The sequence below is a fragment of the Mycetomoellerius zeteki genome, unplaced genomic scaffold (genome assembly GCF_001594055.1).
Source record: "Mycetomoellerius zeteki isolate Tzet28-1 unplaced genomic scaffold, Tzet1.0 scaffold20, whole genome shotgun sequence".
In the NCBI taxonomy this organism is placed as follows: Eukaryota; Metazoa; Arthropoda; class Insecta; order Hymenoptera; family Formicidae; genus Mycetomoellerius; species Mycetomoellerius zeteki.
Window position 1 is genome coordinate 2431201 of NW_017256957.1, and position 17332 is coordinate 2448532.

At 36.0% G+C, this 17332-nt stretch overlaps 1 protein-coding gene across 1 annotated transcript in view; it reads left to right on the forward strand.

The window, feature by feature from the left end:
* Positions 1-17332, forward strand: part of nAChRalpha6 (nicotinic acetylcholine receptor alpha6) — a 286941-nt gene that overhangs the window by 7544 nt on the left and 262065 nt on the right. Inside the window, 3 exon segments of the mRNA XM_018447235.1 lie at positions 11728-12062; positions 15593-15612; positions 15615-15737. Coding sequence (XP_018302737.1) covers positions 11728-12062; positions 15593-15612; positions 15615-15737 — 478 coding nt within the window.

Sequence of the window (17332 nt, forward strand, 5' to 3'; positions counted from 1 at the left end):
GCTCTTCCGCAGTTTAAGCATCCGCTTTTGAAGCTCGCTTATACTTCGTACTTAGTTTTCATATGAGAGGGGAGAGAAAGAGAGGACAAGGGAAAGATTGGGGGGATTGAAAACGAAACTTATCTGACGGATGCGAGTCGTTGGGTACGATATGGAATCCCGAGGTCGCACCTCGGTCGACGGCGGTGATGGACAAATCGTCTCGTGGAGAGAAATTGAATGTCGAACTAGTTTCCGACCACTTCCGGGAACGAATAGTTCCGTCAGAACGGCTTTCGATAAATTTTCGTCGTGCCCGCGCGCGCGCTAGCAAGACGAGCATATTTTTTTGCTCGCCGGATAAATGCGCCGTCATGTGTCTCATTTCTTATTTATGCGTTCGGGCAAATCGGCTATCTAAGTTCCACAAAGACTGGAAATGAAATTTCCCTCATGTAAGTTAGGGTCTTTTGTTTGTTTGGGGATCCTTGAGTCTCTGATTAACCCTATATAAATCACTAACAGGAGTTACCATCGAGCAATCCTATTATGGATATAATTATGTTTACACTTTATATGGTAATTGATATAAATGAGAATCAACAATAAATTATTGATAATTAATATTTTTCTCTTATTTCAAAAGTGACACGATTAAAAAGGAGCTTTTCAAAAAAGAAAAAACTATTTCTTAATTTAACAGAAAATTATTGACTGAATAATATCGACAAAAAGAATATACTTTTAAAAACATGACCGAATGTCATTTTTATCATATATTTTCGTTTTACATAATCGTAGAAAAACCTTAAAAAAATCACTCTTTTTGAATGTCGATTTTAATATCTTACAAAATTATACAACAGTTATACTAACAAGTAATCCGGAATAATTCCTCAAAGATGACATAACTCGAAATATCAACAGTTTGTATTTACCTTAATGAACTAACATAACTACGGGAAAGTTGTGTGTGCCGAATGCGTTAATCGTCATGTGTTACCACGTAAGTGGTAAAAATAACTTAAGTTATTTTTTATTATATTTTCTATTTGAAATTGGAATTTTCAATGTTTATTTCTATACTGATTTGTTTGTAAATAAATATTCGAAATTGTAGCTTGATATTTCGGCGAATTATTACATGTTTATCTTTTCATCAATAACAAATTAATTTGTTATAAGTTAATTTCTTTGTAACATGCTGCAAAATATACGATTTAACCGGTCATTTAAATTGTACCTGTACCTAAATCTTCTAAATCTTTTTTGAAAGTATTGAATTTATGAATGAAATCAATTATTTTTATATAATTATTTAAATATAAGATTAACAAAAAAAATCATTGACTAATACGCAATAATTAACTAATATCTAAATTTTAATAATTTATCGAAAAATCGAGTATTTAATAATGATTAAATAACAGTAATGAAAAAACAAGGAGATTGAAATAAAACTAACTTTATAAAATTAATAATAAAACTAATAAAACTTGAATTTATGTTTGCAATTGATATTTTTCACATTAATTGTTAGTTTTATTGTTAATTATCAGTTTTATCTTGTGTACGATTTAGGAAATTTGATAGATTTTATAAAAGTATCGATTTAATCCTTATAATAATTACAAATGTATATGTATATGCATACAATAAATGTAAAATATTTTACAAAAAACCTTTTTTTATAAAAATACGAAAATTCAAAACAAAATTGCATGATTACATTATTATCAGTTACATAAATGGATCAAAAATTAATTGATATCGGATGTATTTATTTTTTTAAAATACTGCTAACATTCATAAAACAAGATGTAATCTATTAAATTTTTATTTATATATTACTCATTTCTTGTTTAATTTATATTTTGGTTACTGAATGTTGCTTGTATTAAGTGATAATAAAAAATATTGACGAGTACGATTCAGACAACTAGTACGCATTCGGCAGCAGCTCTCTCTTAAATTCTAAATAAAACAATTTTTTATTTTCAAACTGTGATCACTAAAAATTTTTTAATTCTAAATGTTTTCCGTAGAAGACTCTTTTTATTTATAAAAATGATTCAACTTAATATGTTTTATTATACTTTTTCAGAAGATATGATCTCTTTGAATCTTAAGAACAACACAAGTGTTATTTGGTGAGCGGACACTGTGAAGTTAAGTTAGTTTGTTTTTGATGATTGATAGAGCAATTTTTACTCTCTAAATTCTTAGAAGATGGAATCTCACTCTAAATTGTGGAAATTGAGCCATTCTTGAAAAAGAATGGCACAATTTTCAATCTTTAAGAGTGAGATTTTACTCTAAAAGTTTTAGAAAATTATACCTAACTCATTCATAGTAATAACTTGAAAATCATTTTTTGAATTGTCACTTTTGAAGTAAGGAAATTACATATTCTTTATTTGTTTTTTAATAATTAATTATTGTTTCATTAGATTTATATTTGAATATCAGTTTTTTTACGAAATATTTTGACGTTATACGTAAAATTATATTAATTTGCACTGGCAGACATTAAATATAAATTAAAGGATAACTTTACTAATGCCCTACGGTATTAAAATTTATGAGATTATTAAAATGAATCCATCTGTGTTAAATCGTAGTTTATCTTAAATGATAGCGAATTTACTTAAGATATGACTGTACGTTTTTTAAGCTTCAGAGGATTCGCGATAATTCACGTCATGATGCGTAAAAAGATCGCTCTTTTAGGAATTAAATGTATTTCAACGTACTGGATTTTTTTATGGAATACGAACTTTTTATCTTGTTTGTGTATGCGATATCCTTATACAAAAAAAATTACATAATGAACTGCATAGTGAATATCGTATATTACATAGTTTTTGTCGACGAATAGCAAAGTTCTTGGAAGAAATTAGCAGTGCGTTTGATTGAAAAAGAAAGATTTGTCGGATTTTTTGTTAGAGCTAACCTTCAGGATCTCGTTTATTAGTCCCACGTCCGACGGAACAGTCGCTTCCAATTCGATGATCAAAAGAACTCCGCATCCCTTATTTTCGTAGAAATTATTAATTTCCTGGAACGTTTAACTCTACTTGATATTGCTTTTATTTTTTGCTCGTTCAAGAGGAAAAGAGCGAAAGCTGCGTTCTGCAATAAAAACAATACAGTAATTTTATCAGAGACTAATCTTGGTGGCTAATTCACCGACCTCGCAATATAGGGTAAAGTTGCCGAAATCGCACCGACTCTTAAATCGCACTACCTCGCTTAAAAATTCAATTATTGTATTTATATACTTTCTTACAGATTATTTAAGAACTACGTGATACTGTAATGCTACTCTGTTATGCTCGTGACATAAAGTGCAACAAGAGTGTTGTTATTTAGATAAATAAAAAAATCGTGATAGCGTTGTGCTATTTTTCAACGTATTTCATAGCAGAATTACAGAAAATATAACTTAAATAGCCTAAGTCTTGACTATTTGGCGTGATTAGAATATTATTAAAATTAAATTAATAGGATTAAAGTTTACTTTACATTTTCTTTATAGATAAAATAAACAAAAGCTTAAAAAATGCTCTAGTTTCCTATTATAAATCGCACCATAATCTAACTTCTTAAATCGCTCATTACCTAATATTTTTCCATTTCTTACATTTTTATTCCATTCGTTATTATGTAAAAATGTATATTGTAATCTACGAAGTGTTCATTTTATTTCACGAAACTCCTTAAATTACTTCTTGAAATTATCATATATTCCAGAAATTACGAAAAAATATTCTTAAATTTTTAACAGCATAATAAGATACAATTTTTTTCTTTTCTTATGTAATTTTTTTCATAATTTTTTTGCGCTATTATAACGTTTAAAATCAGGATTTTTTCAGTATGGTGCGATTTAGGCAACGAGGAAATTCGTTGCCTAAATCGCACCATACTGAAAAAATCCTGATTTTAAACTTTATAATAGCGCAAAAAAATTATGAAAAAATTACATTAGAAACATACATCCATCCGATATTACATCCCGCATCATCGTAAAATAGGGAATAAACTTGAATGTGTCCGAACTCCCTTGGAATTCATACGGTAGTTAATTAATTTTGGTAGAATGGTCTGCTTATTATATAACCGCAGTTATTGCTACCGTGCCGTCCGACATCCGCGCAATTTGGCATAACGCTACAAGCCACGCGAGATGTTCTCGCTACTTTGTTTGCCGTAGCATTGCCTCCTTTTACGTATGCCATTGTTAAACAATCGTATTCCCCCTACGACCATAACCGGTTCATGCCGTGCTAGAGAGTACGTCTTCTATTTCCGTGTCGAGTTTCGGAGGGTTTGTCCTCCCAGGAGGAATGTTCTTCCTAATTTATGAAACGCGACGGACGTTACGGCGTTTAGCGAGGCGCCTTCGAAGTACGTACATACGAACCTGCGAGTTGGCACATAAAGCGAAAACTTTGCAAGTAACCGTAGGTACCTTTGGGTTACTACCGGGCGGATTTTCTCGCAGCATCATTAGTATTCCGGGATATACAGACGTGGCGAGAGACAAAGAAGGATGGAAAGAACAGAGAGGAAGGAAAGCAAGGAGAGAGACGGGAGAGAGGTTTCTCTCCCAAATGAGTACCTCACGCACCGAGACACGTTTCTCTACTCATTCTACTTAGCGTTCTACTACACTCGGCTTTTTTACATCAAGTCCTCTTTCGCTCTTTCTCTTTTTCTCTATTATGTCTCTTCGTAACTCATTGTGAGGAACAGTAAAAAAAAGCGTGCTCTCTTAATGAATACTTTTCTTCGTCACTTGTCATCAGACTCGAAGTGGGGTTCATAGGAGCCTACTCTTTTCGTCTCAAGTTTTACAATTAGCGAGATTAAGGAGGCATTTAGGGTAACTCCGATATATACGCCGCACCTATCAAAAACTTAATTTATTAAGTATTATTTACTATGTTTAAAATAAACGAATTATATCAATAAAAACTTTGTAGTGTTTACTACTATGAAAAAATATTAGAAATCCGAAATATTTATTTTTCGTATTAAAAAATAAACTTTTTGAAACCCTTGCATTTTTGCCATATATTCCATAGGAATAGAAGTGGGATATATGGCTACTCATAAGGGCAGGGGAGGGGTATGTATGTACGGCTCATAAAAAATTTACAAATAATGCATATAAATAAGACATAAAATGACACAATAACTTATAAAATGCGTTTGTAAAGTTTTATTAAGAAATAAAAATGATAAATATGTATATGAAGTAATAAATAATAATTACAATCTTCCTATATATATTAGAAGTGTCATAACAAGAGGTATATATTTCATGTAATGCGTTTATTGCATTTAGTGCACTGATTTCAATCTGCGCACTTTGTATGCTTTGAGCATAAATCCCGCCCGCTAAAAATGCCGTATATCCCAAACAGGTGGGATATACAAGATAACAAACTAAACAAAGAATACGAAAGCAAAGCACTTATATTTTGCTATACATCATGCTTTATTTATTCCTCTACACGTATGTAACACGAAATAACCACTAGGTCTTGTGTACATGCCCTACAATAATCATTTTATGTAGATTATAATTTATGATGGCGCTACTTATTACAGTGACAAATCAATTCAACTCATAATAATTTCATTAATATTAATAGTAAGATGTTGAAATTATAACTCAATACTAATATAACATAAAGGCGTATAACAGAGTAGTTGCGAGAAAATTATCCCTACTCCTCCTATTTTTTTTTACTTCTACGGCGTAAATCCCAGCGCGGCGTATTTGCCGAAGTTACCCTATATTAATTCGAACACATTCTACACATCTTAATAATTAATTAGTGATCTGTGTAAAAAATCTTCGATCACGATTGAAGCGAACGTATTGAATATAGTTATTAAATGACTTGACAATAATTATATGGATAATAATTATGTCGAAATAAATAATATCTTACTTGCGTACAACCTGTGATGATTGACTCGTGATGGCACACTTTTAATTCTGTTTGATTGAAATATACAAAACGTATCTTCGAAATATCATTTGATACGAAATGTAGAGGGGATAATTGACATCAGTTAATTATTGGATCGCAAATATAAATCTTCTCGGTAAAATTGGCCGATGTTGAAATTGCGTCTTTCGCGTGACCGAAAAGGCAATCAATAAAAATAACCCTGTCGTGACGGATCTGCATCGACATAGTGCATAATTTTGCAGAGAGCTGAATGTATGCGAGGTGTTCTATCCCCGCAAACTTTATCGCCGTGACACGCGACAGCTGAAAAGAGTTAGTAAGACAAGAATAAATGCGATTAACGCCCTTCCTCGTACACTTTCGCACCGCTCGTAAACGTCTCTGATGTAAAAGTGCAAAGTTAATCATATTCCGTTTCTGTAATAATCGAAGTCGGTCAAGCATATACATCACGAGGTTAGCGAAATAATTTATGATCTCGTAAGTAAGAAGTCAGCTGATTGTAACATTGATTAACTCAAAAAAAGTAACCCACTTTGACTTTGATGACTAATACTGCAACATTTTGCACCAGATTTTATTTAGTCCCCTTATTTTTCTCTTCCTCTCAATTAATCAATTTTATTCTTCCTTATTATTATTAAAAAAACGTTTTTTTAAATAAATTCTTATAAAAAATTTGTAAGAAGACTGAGAGAAAAGATGTGTAACTATAATATTATACATCGCGTACTTTTTACAGTTAAAATATTATATATTAATATAATATTATATAATCAAATATTATTTAAATAAATGACAAAAAAAAATTTTTTATTCCTCGGTTGATTTCTCTCTGAAATATGTTACTTTAAGAGGAATTCTAGTTGAAGTTTACTCACCCAGAAATGAAATTTTCAAATTGGAAAGTATCGATACGATGATCTCTCTTGACATTTTCGCTAAAAAAATATAGACTATTCGTTAAATAATTTATCCTTAAAATACGTTTTGATTTACTTAGGACATTATTTGTTAGACAAGATTGAAATACGTGTATTTAAATTAAAAGTAACTTTGTACACCATATGTTCCGTTTTTTATACATATATTGAACATCCATGAAAGAGTTTCGAAGTTTTATTTCCATTATAACAGATGGTATCGACTACAAAATCATACGTAGACTCGCGGTTAGATAAGAGAAGGCGTTAACATTTTCGTTCATTCGAAGTAAAGCTTGGAAAACACATATTTGCACAGATCACACACATTCCGTCCCGGATACGTCAACTGCGCAAAAGTTCCGAGTGATCTGTTCGCAAACCGAGTGACCCAAATAGACGTTTCTAGCGTCGAATGTTTGACCCCAAAGTTCGGGGAGAGAGAACCCCGGGTCGATCGCTAGCGGTTTTGCTTCACCCCCTCGAGCACACACGAGAGAACTTTGTCCCCGCGTGCATTTAACCGAGCGTTCCGCATCGGATTCGTCGCGCATCGTAAATAAAAGTCCACGAGCGATAGCGCGAGCAAGCGAGCGATCAAGCGAACAAGCGAGGGATACGTCAGGGGATACTATCGTGACACCTGGTGCCTCGTGCAATCGGCATTAAAGTGCAATGAGATTGAAAAGGGCCCAGAAGTCAAACCACCCTTGGGTAATGCGAGAACGATCCAAAGAAGCGAAAACTCAGCGACACACAATAACGTTCCATCTCGACGAGGAACCTTCGTTGCTCCTCGAGGCGCCACAATGGTCCGCAAGGACGGTCCATGGGGAACGCTGATTTCTCCACAATTTCTGTTATTTTGGGCGAGTGCATGGCCAGCAGGCTGGTTCTCAAAGAGGGACGGACGGCCGGCTGTAAGGAATGGACCGTGGAGAGTGGGATGGGCCGGACCGTGTGGAGAGAGAGACGTGCCTGCGAGGCGTGAGTTTAGGTTCTATCTTGGGGTTGCCAGGTGCAACCTTTCCCTTCCTGCTTGTGTATACCTGCTTTCTACAAAACATCGCTCATTCTTCGTGCCCGTTCGTCCGTCTCAGCCGTAGCCTTGACCATTCTGAACTAATCCCGCAAGAGACCCACTTGCTGGTCGTAGCGCGATAATCACCGAGACGAATGAACAGATTCGTACGTGCTTTCACTATTTTTTAATAGATGTGCCAGGTCGGAATCTCTTTTTTACTATCAATATTTATGGGTATCTCAGCCGATAGACAATTAGTCGTTTCAATAATTCACTTCTGCTTCTCGGAGTATGTTAATGAAGAGCATAAAGTTAGAGGTTAAAGCATGCAAAAATTTGCATCTGAATGATTTTTTTCTGTGATTAATTTGTCGGAACGAACGAATTTATGAGCGCATTGTTTCGCTGGGAAACAAGAAGGAGAATCTCAGCCTTGACCATCTCGGAACGGCGCGAGCAAGATGACGATATATTATCATGTCTGGCGGTCTTGCGATAATTAGCATACTGAGTAGGTAGGTAATTGTATTCGATGTTGCTCTAAATGGTACGAGTACAAATGCGATGCCTAACACGCTCTAGAAACATAGTTTTGATTAGTGTTTACGTTCGCGTGGCAAGCGCTTTCCGCTTTTGTGAAATTTAATGTAGCGTATGGCAAATTGCCCGCTCTCTCTCTTCCCTTCGTGAACTTTGGGTAGCTGTGTGCTTTGTGTCAGCCGAATTATCTTAGAATGGAGAAGCGCGCGTCTTTGTAATGGCTTCTAAGGAAGTTATAACAATGAGTAAACGACCTCGTATATATGAAGGAAAACGTTGAATCCCTGAATCTCTCCCTCCTCCTCCTCTTCTGTTTCTTACTGCTCGTTACTCGCTCGTGGACTTTATCGTGGACACTTATAACGATAATGTCCCATTAAGTACATCATACTGTTGTGTCGTAGTTCATGTAGAATATTTCGACTTTACATATTTGGACAATACATATAAAATAATGGATATTGTTTAATTATTAGTTATAATTGTAGAATAGTTAGGAAAACACTGTATATCTAATGATTAGATTGTATGTACTTATCTAAGTTTGTTATTTATGGCTGATTACAAATTGTTAATTGCAGTTCCATTGTATAATGAGAACTTTAATCAGTGTTATTAGATATAGTTATGTAGATATTAATTATTAATGTAATTTATTCAGACCATGCTATTATTACGTAAAATCAGTGAGTAACATTGATGAATAAATAAGTTTTATTGATTGTACTTTAGGCCATTCATCGTTTTTCTGATTATTATAACTATTTCATATCAAATTAGTCAGTTCTGAAGTAATCTGAATTAAAACTATGCTATGATCTAAAAAATGATAGATAATATTGAAACAATATCACGCAAATAAAAAAGAAATACTGAAGATAATAATTGCGAGAATGGTTCTAATCATATATGGTTGATATTAAATTTTTATTTACATTATATTAAAGATATTTTTTATAAGAAAATATAAGTATAGGTAGAATATTTTCAGTTAATGTTTTTCTTTCTCTCGTTACATTCGAAACCTCCTACACTGAAGAAATTTCTTTTTTCGACTAAAATACTCTTAAGAGAAATGTTATTATGAGAGTTTTATAGTATAAAGCTCGGTATAACCGTTATCGATTGTAAAGCATGTGGATTCACTGCATTTTCATACTTCGATAATGTAGTTTGAAGGTTTTTTTGAAGAAAGAGCTACATTATCAACAATAGTTTAAACAAAATTGCTTATGGATGGGATCACAAAAATAAATGTATATACCTATTTCTTATCAAGCAACTTCTATCAAATAATATAAAAATTTTTCAAAGAAAACTATTGAAATACAGCATTCTATTTTTATCGAATTACAAGTTTCGTCTGACTGAAGCGCCTTGTGTAATTTGTCTGCAAACTTGTTAGTAAACAGCTGTTGGTAAGAGAACTACCTGTATCATTTTATTACATTGAGAATTCCTCACATCTCATTTAAGATATATTAAATAAAATAAAATAATTAACAATAAAACAGTATTTTATGCCAATTATTTATAATAGCATATTTATTATTCAATTTTCTAAAACATATTTATTTATAATACGCTAAGATATATTACATTATATTATAATATGCACACATTATAAACATCAGGAATGATATTACATGAATAATTTCTCACTTGATGATATATGTGTAACATCACACATTCTCTGTATAGCAATTATGTTAAATAAGAAATTATTGATATATTAAAATATTGATGTTACTGTTATCGTTTTTAATGAATAATTATAGGATAGTGTAGCTATATATATATATAGAAAGAGAGAGAGAGAGGGTGTACATATACAGGGTGTCTGGTAAATTTTGACAAAGCGCTCTTGTGTAGATAGAGCAGATTAAACGAGCCGAAAAATCCTCTACCATTTTCGCAATAATGAACAAGATATTAATTTCTACAGATTATCGAATAAGTGGAGTAAAATCGTCGCATAAGACAACTTTAAAATTTCTTCCAGAGTTTTTAATGAAATATCTTAGAGATGTTTCTTAGTGAACTTTTAAAGATATCTTAAAGTTATTTTATAGAGGCAATAACTAAAAAAATGCGATAACTAAAAAAAAAATTGCGAAATTTGCAATTGATAGAGGACTTTTCGACTCAGTTTAGTCCGCTTTATCTACACACAAGCACTTTGTCAAAACTTACCGAACACCATGTATATATGTTGTAAATATAATAGAGCAGATTACATCTTTTAATCAATATTAAAAAATTGTCTACATAAAATATGATTATTTTTACTAAATTTTTTAAATTAAGAAGGAAAAACCGTAAAAGAATATTCAACTTAACTCGTTCAACTTAATTACACTTTTTAAACCTATCATAACTTTACAGCACGTTCAACTTTTTATACTCAAGAATTGCAAAGAAGGTCATTTAGTTTTCTTTTGTAAAACTTTTAATTGACAAACAATCATGCGAAACATGGATATATATACATACTCTATACATATGTATGTGTATAGAGTAACATTTTGTCCATCCATCAACCATCTGGTCGACCTCGTCTTAAACACTGGTTTTCTCAACAACTTCGATAACAATCGATTCATCTGTCAATTCCGACATCTATCCGCGCTGTACTTATCTTTCGCGTCGACACCCTATAGGTGCACCGAAACTATGCCGTCCCTGGGATCTCGACCGCCGAGGCTAATCCCCCTTAGCGGACTTGGACCATGCTCCAGCATCGTTTGCGACGGTTCGCGATAGAATCAACGTACACCCTCGCGCGCGCTTACCCTTGAGAGGGAAGGCGAGAATATAGGTGAAGAAGGGGTAGGAGAGGAAGAGAGGTGGGGAGAGAGAAAGAGAGGAGAGAGATAGAGTGCGCAATACACGGCAACGGCCGTGAGCTACGGGAGTTCGCAAGGGGGCGGTTAGGGGTAAGAGAGATGAGGCATGTGGCGCGCTACGGTTATTCGAGAGAGATGAGGCAAGTTCTCCGGTACATGGTGGTGGGCACAATATTGATCTGTGGGGTGGGCTTCGGGGATGCTGTCCTCCGGCTCTCTCCTCCGCTCCCGGACCGCCGTTCTCACCCGCCTTCTCGCGCCCCCTCGAGCCCTGCGATACCTTCCTCTCCCCGCGTCTTCGCACCCCCAAGTCTACTACCCTGGTACTCTGGCAATGTGGTGGGGATCACGCTGGTTGCGTGCTGGTCCAGTCCGCAGCCTCCCGCGAAATCGTAGTGGGAACTGGAGGTGGCCACGGGAGGTAGGGGCGTTGGAGAGGGTGGATTCTCCGGAGGTGGAAGTGGCGGAGGAGGGTTATGGCCATCGTGGGGAGCGCTCCTCGCGTCTATATCGCGGCGGTGGCTGCGAGTCGCGAGAGCTCGACCGGCAGCTCGTACACGACCCCGACCGCCTCCTTTTTCAGGGGTTTCGGTTTCCGGTTCGGACACCCGTTCGCAGGGACGAGGCGGTTTTCTCCATCCCCCGTGTGTCCAATCCCTCTCTTTCTCTCTTTTTATCTCTTTGTCTTATTTTCCATCACCTCTTTTTCTCCATTCCTGTTTCTCTGGTCTTCCCTTTTGCCAACCGCTGTCTCAGTCTAGCGCGAGTTGCCACGTTCGGCCGAACTTCGCGGCGTACACTCTGTGCGTGCGGCTTATACGGGAGGTTACACGTCTCTTCATCTTCGTGCTCGTCGTCACAGTCGCCGGTATTCATCATTACGGATTACTCGTGTTCGCATCTCGTTCGTGTTGAACCTGGTGCCCATGATGCGAGATAGAATCGTACCCGCAGGAGGTACGACTTCGCCGGATGAAAGCAATTACGGATAAAGGATCAAAGCAAGTAGCGCAAGCAGAACGACGAGGACGAGGCGGATGGGAGTGCGGAGAAAAAGGAGGGATAGCCGCAACAGGACAGGAAGAGCGAAAACGAGAATGCATATTCGCTCGTACGCGTGATCCGTGTTGAAGGAAACGAGTGCGACGAGAAAAAGAGAGGTAGAGAGAAAGAGAGGCAGTGCGAGAATAGAGCAGAAATTATAGGAAAAGAAGAAAACTGAAGCCGCGCGCGAGCAAGAACGGCGAAGAGAACGGCGAATTCGTTGCCTATGTGGAACGGGCTGCTGGCAGAGGGAGCAGCCACGCTCCGCGAAGTTGCCTAGATACCAGGCAACACCGTGTTGCGCTCCGGTGAAGTAGGAGGCAGCGAAGGAGGCGGAGGTGGTGGTGCTGTTCCGCGGGAGGATGGAACGTGCGGTGGACTGTAGTGAGACGAGGAAGACGATCGCCGGCCAGGCCGCGAACGCAGGTCCGTGCTGCTGCCAGGAGTCGCGATAGTACACCCGCGCCCCTCTCGAGACTCGCCGAGAGAGAAAGAGAGAGAGAGAGAGAGTGTGTATGTGTGTGTGTTAGTGTGTGAGTGAGTGAGTGAGTGAGTGAGTGAGTGAGTGAGTGAGTGAGTGAGTGAGAGAGAGAGAGAGAGAGAGAGAGAGAGAGAGAGAGAGAGACATAGGTCGGAAATCTCACGGCAGCGTGCTTGCGACTCGAGAAGCCAATCGCGAAAAATAACCGCGGTATCGTTCGCGGTATTACAGTTAGTCTTTGGATTCATCGAGCGTTAGTCATTGGTGTCGACAAAATAATTTCTGCACGTAGAGAGAATCTTGAAATAGCAAGATAGTTCACTGTGGACTCTTCTGGCGAATCCTACATTGTATAAAAAAAAAAATCATTTTACAAGTTTGTGCAAATATTGAGCGTATTGTCCGTAGCTATACGTTATTTCGCGTTCGCAACCGGAAATTTTGATCGAACCATCGACTTGGTGGGTATCAGCGAATAACGAAGTGAGCCCCAGTGTCGGTTGAGAACGGGGTGAGAGTACTCGTAACGATGAACGCCGCCGCGTGGGGGAGAACGGCAGCATTCGGTATCGAATGAGGAAGCGTAGTCGCCACGGACACCTGTAAACCGGGCGCGGGCTCTCGCAAATTTCGAGGCAAGATTTGCTGTGTCGTATCGACGAGAGTCCGGCGATACGTTTACGGAATGCACGCCAAACCTCTGCGACATGTGCGTAATTGATGAATGATCGATACCGCGTGCAAGATACCGTATATAGTCTTGGGTACGTTTTCGTATCAAAACTAGTCGAAGCGTCAAAACTCCACAGACGCATTTCCTGTAAGATTAAAACTCGCGCCATTGTTGCTTCTCTAAGGCATGCGAGACAATGGAAAAATTGCTACCTGTGTCGATTGGCAGAAACCGCGGTAATGGCGTGCCATTTAATGCACTCCCTCCGATAAATAGGTCATCGTAATACTGGACTCGTGATCAATGGCTGATCGGTTGCGTGGAAAGGGTTGCTAATTAATTCGCGCACTGTTACGACGAAATATGAAAATGCTTATTAATAGTGTAATTCGGTGATGTTGCATGTGAAAATAAATGCGCGAGAAGAAAAAACTATAATGCGCTCTCGCGTGTCGTATACTTTTTTAAAGCACGAAAGACAATAGCAAGATTATTAATTTCTATCTTTTTATTTTTTAAACATGTCTTTGTTTATTTAAATAAAAATATTTTTTGTATACAACAAGATATGACGACGTATTCAACTTTTTTTGATAATATAAAATTATAATATAATGTATTACATTTTTGTCTTTGAAGATTTTGTTTAAATTCACACACACACAATATTTTAATTATATTGAATATAATTGAATATACGTTACATCGAATATAATTGGGTTCTTTTATATATTTTCTCGTAATAATATTAATGAATTATTTGATTATAAAAGATTGGTCTAGCTCGTAAAGATTGATTTATGAGTCTGCATATGTTTCAATTGTGTTAATAATTCTTTCGATCTCATCAAGAAAATGAAAAATTTACGATATCGGGGTTTAGAGAAACCGATCATTTTCAGTCGCGGCACGTTTTTCCAAGGGGAATACAAGAAATCTCTTCTTGCTGATAGTGAAATAGTAAATCAACCGCCCCGCTTGTAAATCACCTAAGTTTTCGATGCCAATAACGACATTCGCAACTGTTATAAAGCGGAAAAAAGTATCGCAATAGATGACAATACATTCAAATGAGCGTCATTTCACTATCTCGCAGCAAATAGTATTTGAATTGCATAAACTTTGTGCATAATTTTAATTTACATTTACGAAACATGCTCCAGATATTTTTATCAAAATTTTATTCCCATATATAAATTTTGAAAAAAAAAAAAAAAAAAAACTTTCATTTTTTCGAAATTTAATATCGAATTAATGTTTTATTAAAATTCCGAGTTGTATTAAACATTAAATTACAGTATTTAAAATAGGAATAAGATCTATAGATAGTATATTATATTATATTCTCGAATATATTTTGCTTGAGTATCACATTAGAAAATCTAAGTGATATATTTTACATCACTAGAATAATTATATCTTGACGAGCTGACTAATTTTTAATCTGACATACATCTAAAATCTTGATTGATGCATGATTCTTTAGCCAAGGAAGCTTTCGAGCTTCTAACTAACGCATGATTAAGAAGTTGTAATTAGGATTCGCCAGCGAGTATTTCAGCCCGCATTAACAACTGAAAGCGATCTCGCTGAATTCAAAAGATAACGCAAATGTATGCCGTGAAACGACGCCGCACACGATGGGAAGTGGGTGCGAAGGGGTCGTTCACACGTACTTAATCATTATTTTCAGAATCCCTCGTGAGAATGCTCGAAACGTTGGGAAGCACCGTCGCGCGAACGTAGCGCGTTCTCTCTGCAAACAATAAAACGTCGCCACCTTTCAGCGATCGAGACCTCGCGAAATACGCACAACCGAGGCGCGCGGAAGAACGCTTGGTTATGACGGCGAAGTCGGGGGGTGCGTTAGCGAGGGCATCGAGTATCGATTAGCGGACGATTCGTGCGGAATTGAACTCGACTCGTGACACCCTGCACGATGATGATAATCAGTGACGCAGCGGGTGACAAAGCGCTTCCGGGCGATACTCGCGGCGGTGACCGCTGCGTGTAAAAGTGAACACGCAAAATTGTGCAGTGCATCACGGTCACGACGGGGCACGTCGGGACCGGATAGATGAACATCGGCAAGTCGGTGTCGCGCCTCGACCTGGGCCTGCAAAATTCATCTGCCATGGCGCACCAGGCAAGAGGTCTACCGCAGTTGCGAATAAAGTTTTATAATACGATCGTCGCCGGTCTTCAAATAGTCCTCTTGCTCACCGTCCTACCTCAAGGTAAGCTCGCCGAGACGCACTTTTCGATATTTTACTGTGAGAATGTACGCGACATTACTCGCGTTATGATTTTTTTTATCGTTCGTCTAAGCCATTTCAGAAACGAAAGAGCACGAACGATATTTCTTCGAACGACTTGAAGGTATTGACGAGAGAGGGAACTCTCAACGATTCGAATAAAGAAAGCCTTTTTACATCTATCGATTGAAAGATATATTATAATGATTAATATAATGTGGCAAAAGTGTTTCAGTTACTGAAAAATCAAATATTACAGTAAATGTTATATATTGAAAAAAAATTTCTGGTTGGATTAATTGGAATTCTGGTTAAAAATGGACGAATCAGAATTTCCTGATTAATTCTATTAAATTCTAATTATAAGATAGCCGGAATTCTGATTGATATAATCAGAAACTTCTGGTTCATTTATTTTTAACCAGACATTTTTCTCAACGTAATAATTATTATATAATAGCAAGATTTTTATAAAGTCTGTCTACTCATCGGTTAAATATTTTTTTAATACGAATCTAAATTTTTTATTCAAAATACTTATTTTCTGACAAAAGATATGAATCTAGTTATGGATGTTTTGGCTAATACAATATCAGTTAAAAATATCAGTCAATCAGCCAAAATAAGCTAATATGTATTAGCCAATATCACACACACTAAAAAAATTTCCGTGATATTAACTCGTGAATATGCCCTGAAACTCAAATAACGAAACAAATAATTTGGCTTATAATGGTTTTATGCAGCAAAATAACCATATTTTTTGCAATTTTAGATAAATAACTTTTAAACGAGTAAGTGGATCCAAATAAACTTTTGCACGAATATTTATTATTACTTGATCAGTATAAATATAAAATTTGATTTAATTCTTATTGTGTTCAAATTTTACACAAATATTTAAACGTAATAATGGCACAATGTATGAAATTTTTATATTTTTGATAATTTCGAGATATGACCCATAAATCCCCCCTTAAGAGCTGATGTAGGCAATACCTTTGATTTTTAATATTTATAATTAGAATGTATAATTGCATAATTTTTTTATCTATAATAATAATAGTCGGTTTTTACAAATTTTTTAATCAATAATAAGATTGAAAGACCGCTAATGTTAAACATAATAATTTTAAATTAAGAAGCGCCATAACGGTCAGAACGTTAAGATGTTGAACTATTGTAAATTCATTTAAATGAATTAATTTTCAGAAATGATAATTGCGTGCCGATATGGTTGTCGGACTTTCAACGCAATCAAATCTGAAATTAATAATCCCCCCAAATTCCCCAACTTAAAAACTGTAATAAAACTTATTGCGAAAAATAATGCCTCGGCCGGGAGGCCGATTTTTTAATATTACTATAAAATTTTATTATGAAATCAAGAGATGTATATAAGTATAACATATCCTCACCTATTAGTATTCAAGGACGCTTGCATTAAAGAGATTCTGCACGCGGCGACTTCTATCAACTCGTGTCACTTCGTTCGACTATTCCGTCCTGATATAGAAATCCGAAAATAACTTTAGACGAGTACATAATTTAACGAACGACACTCCCGCGACTTATAT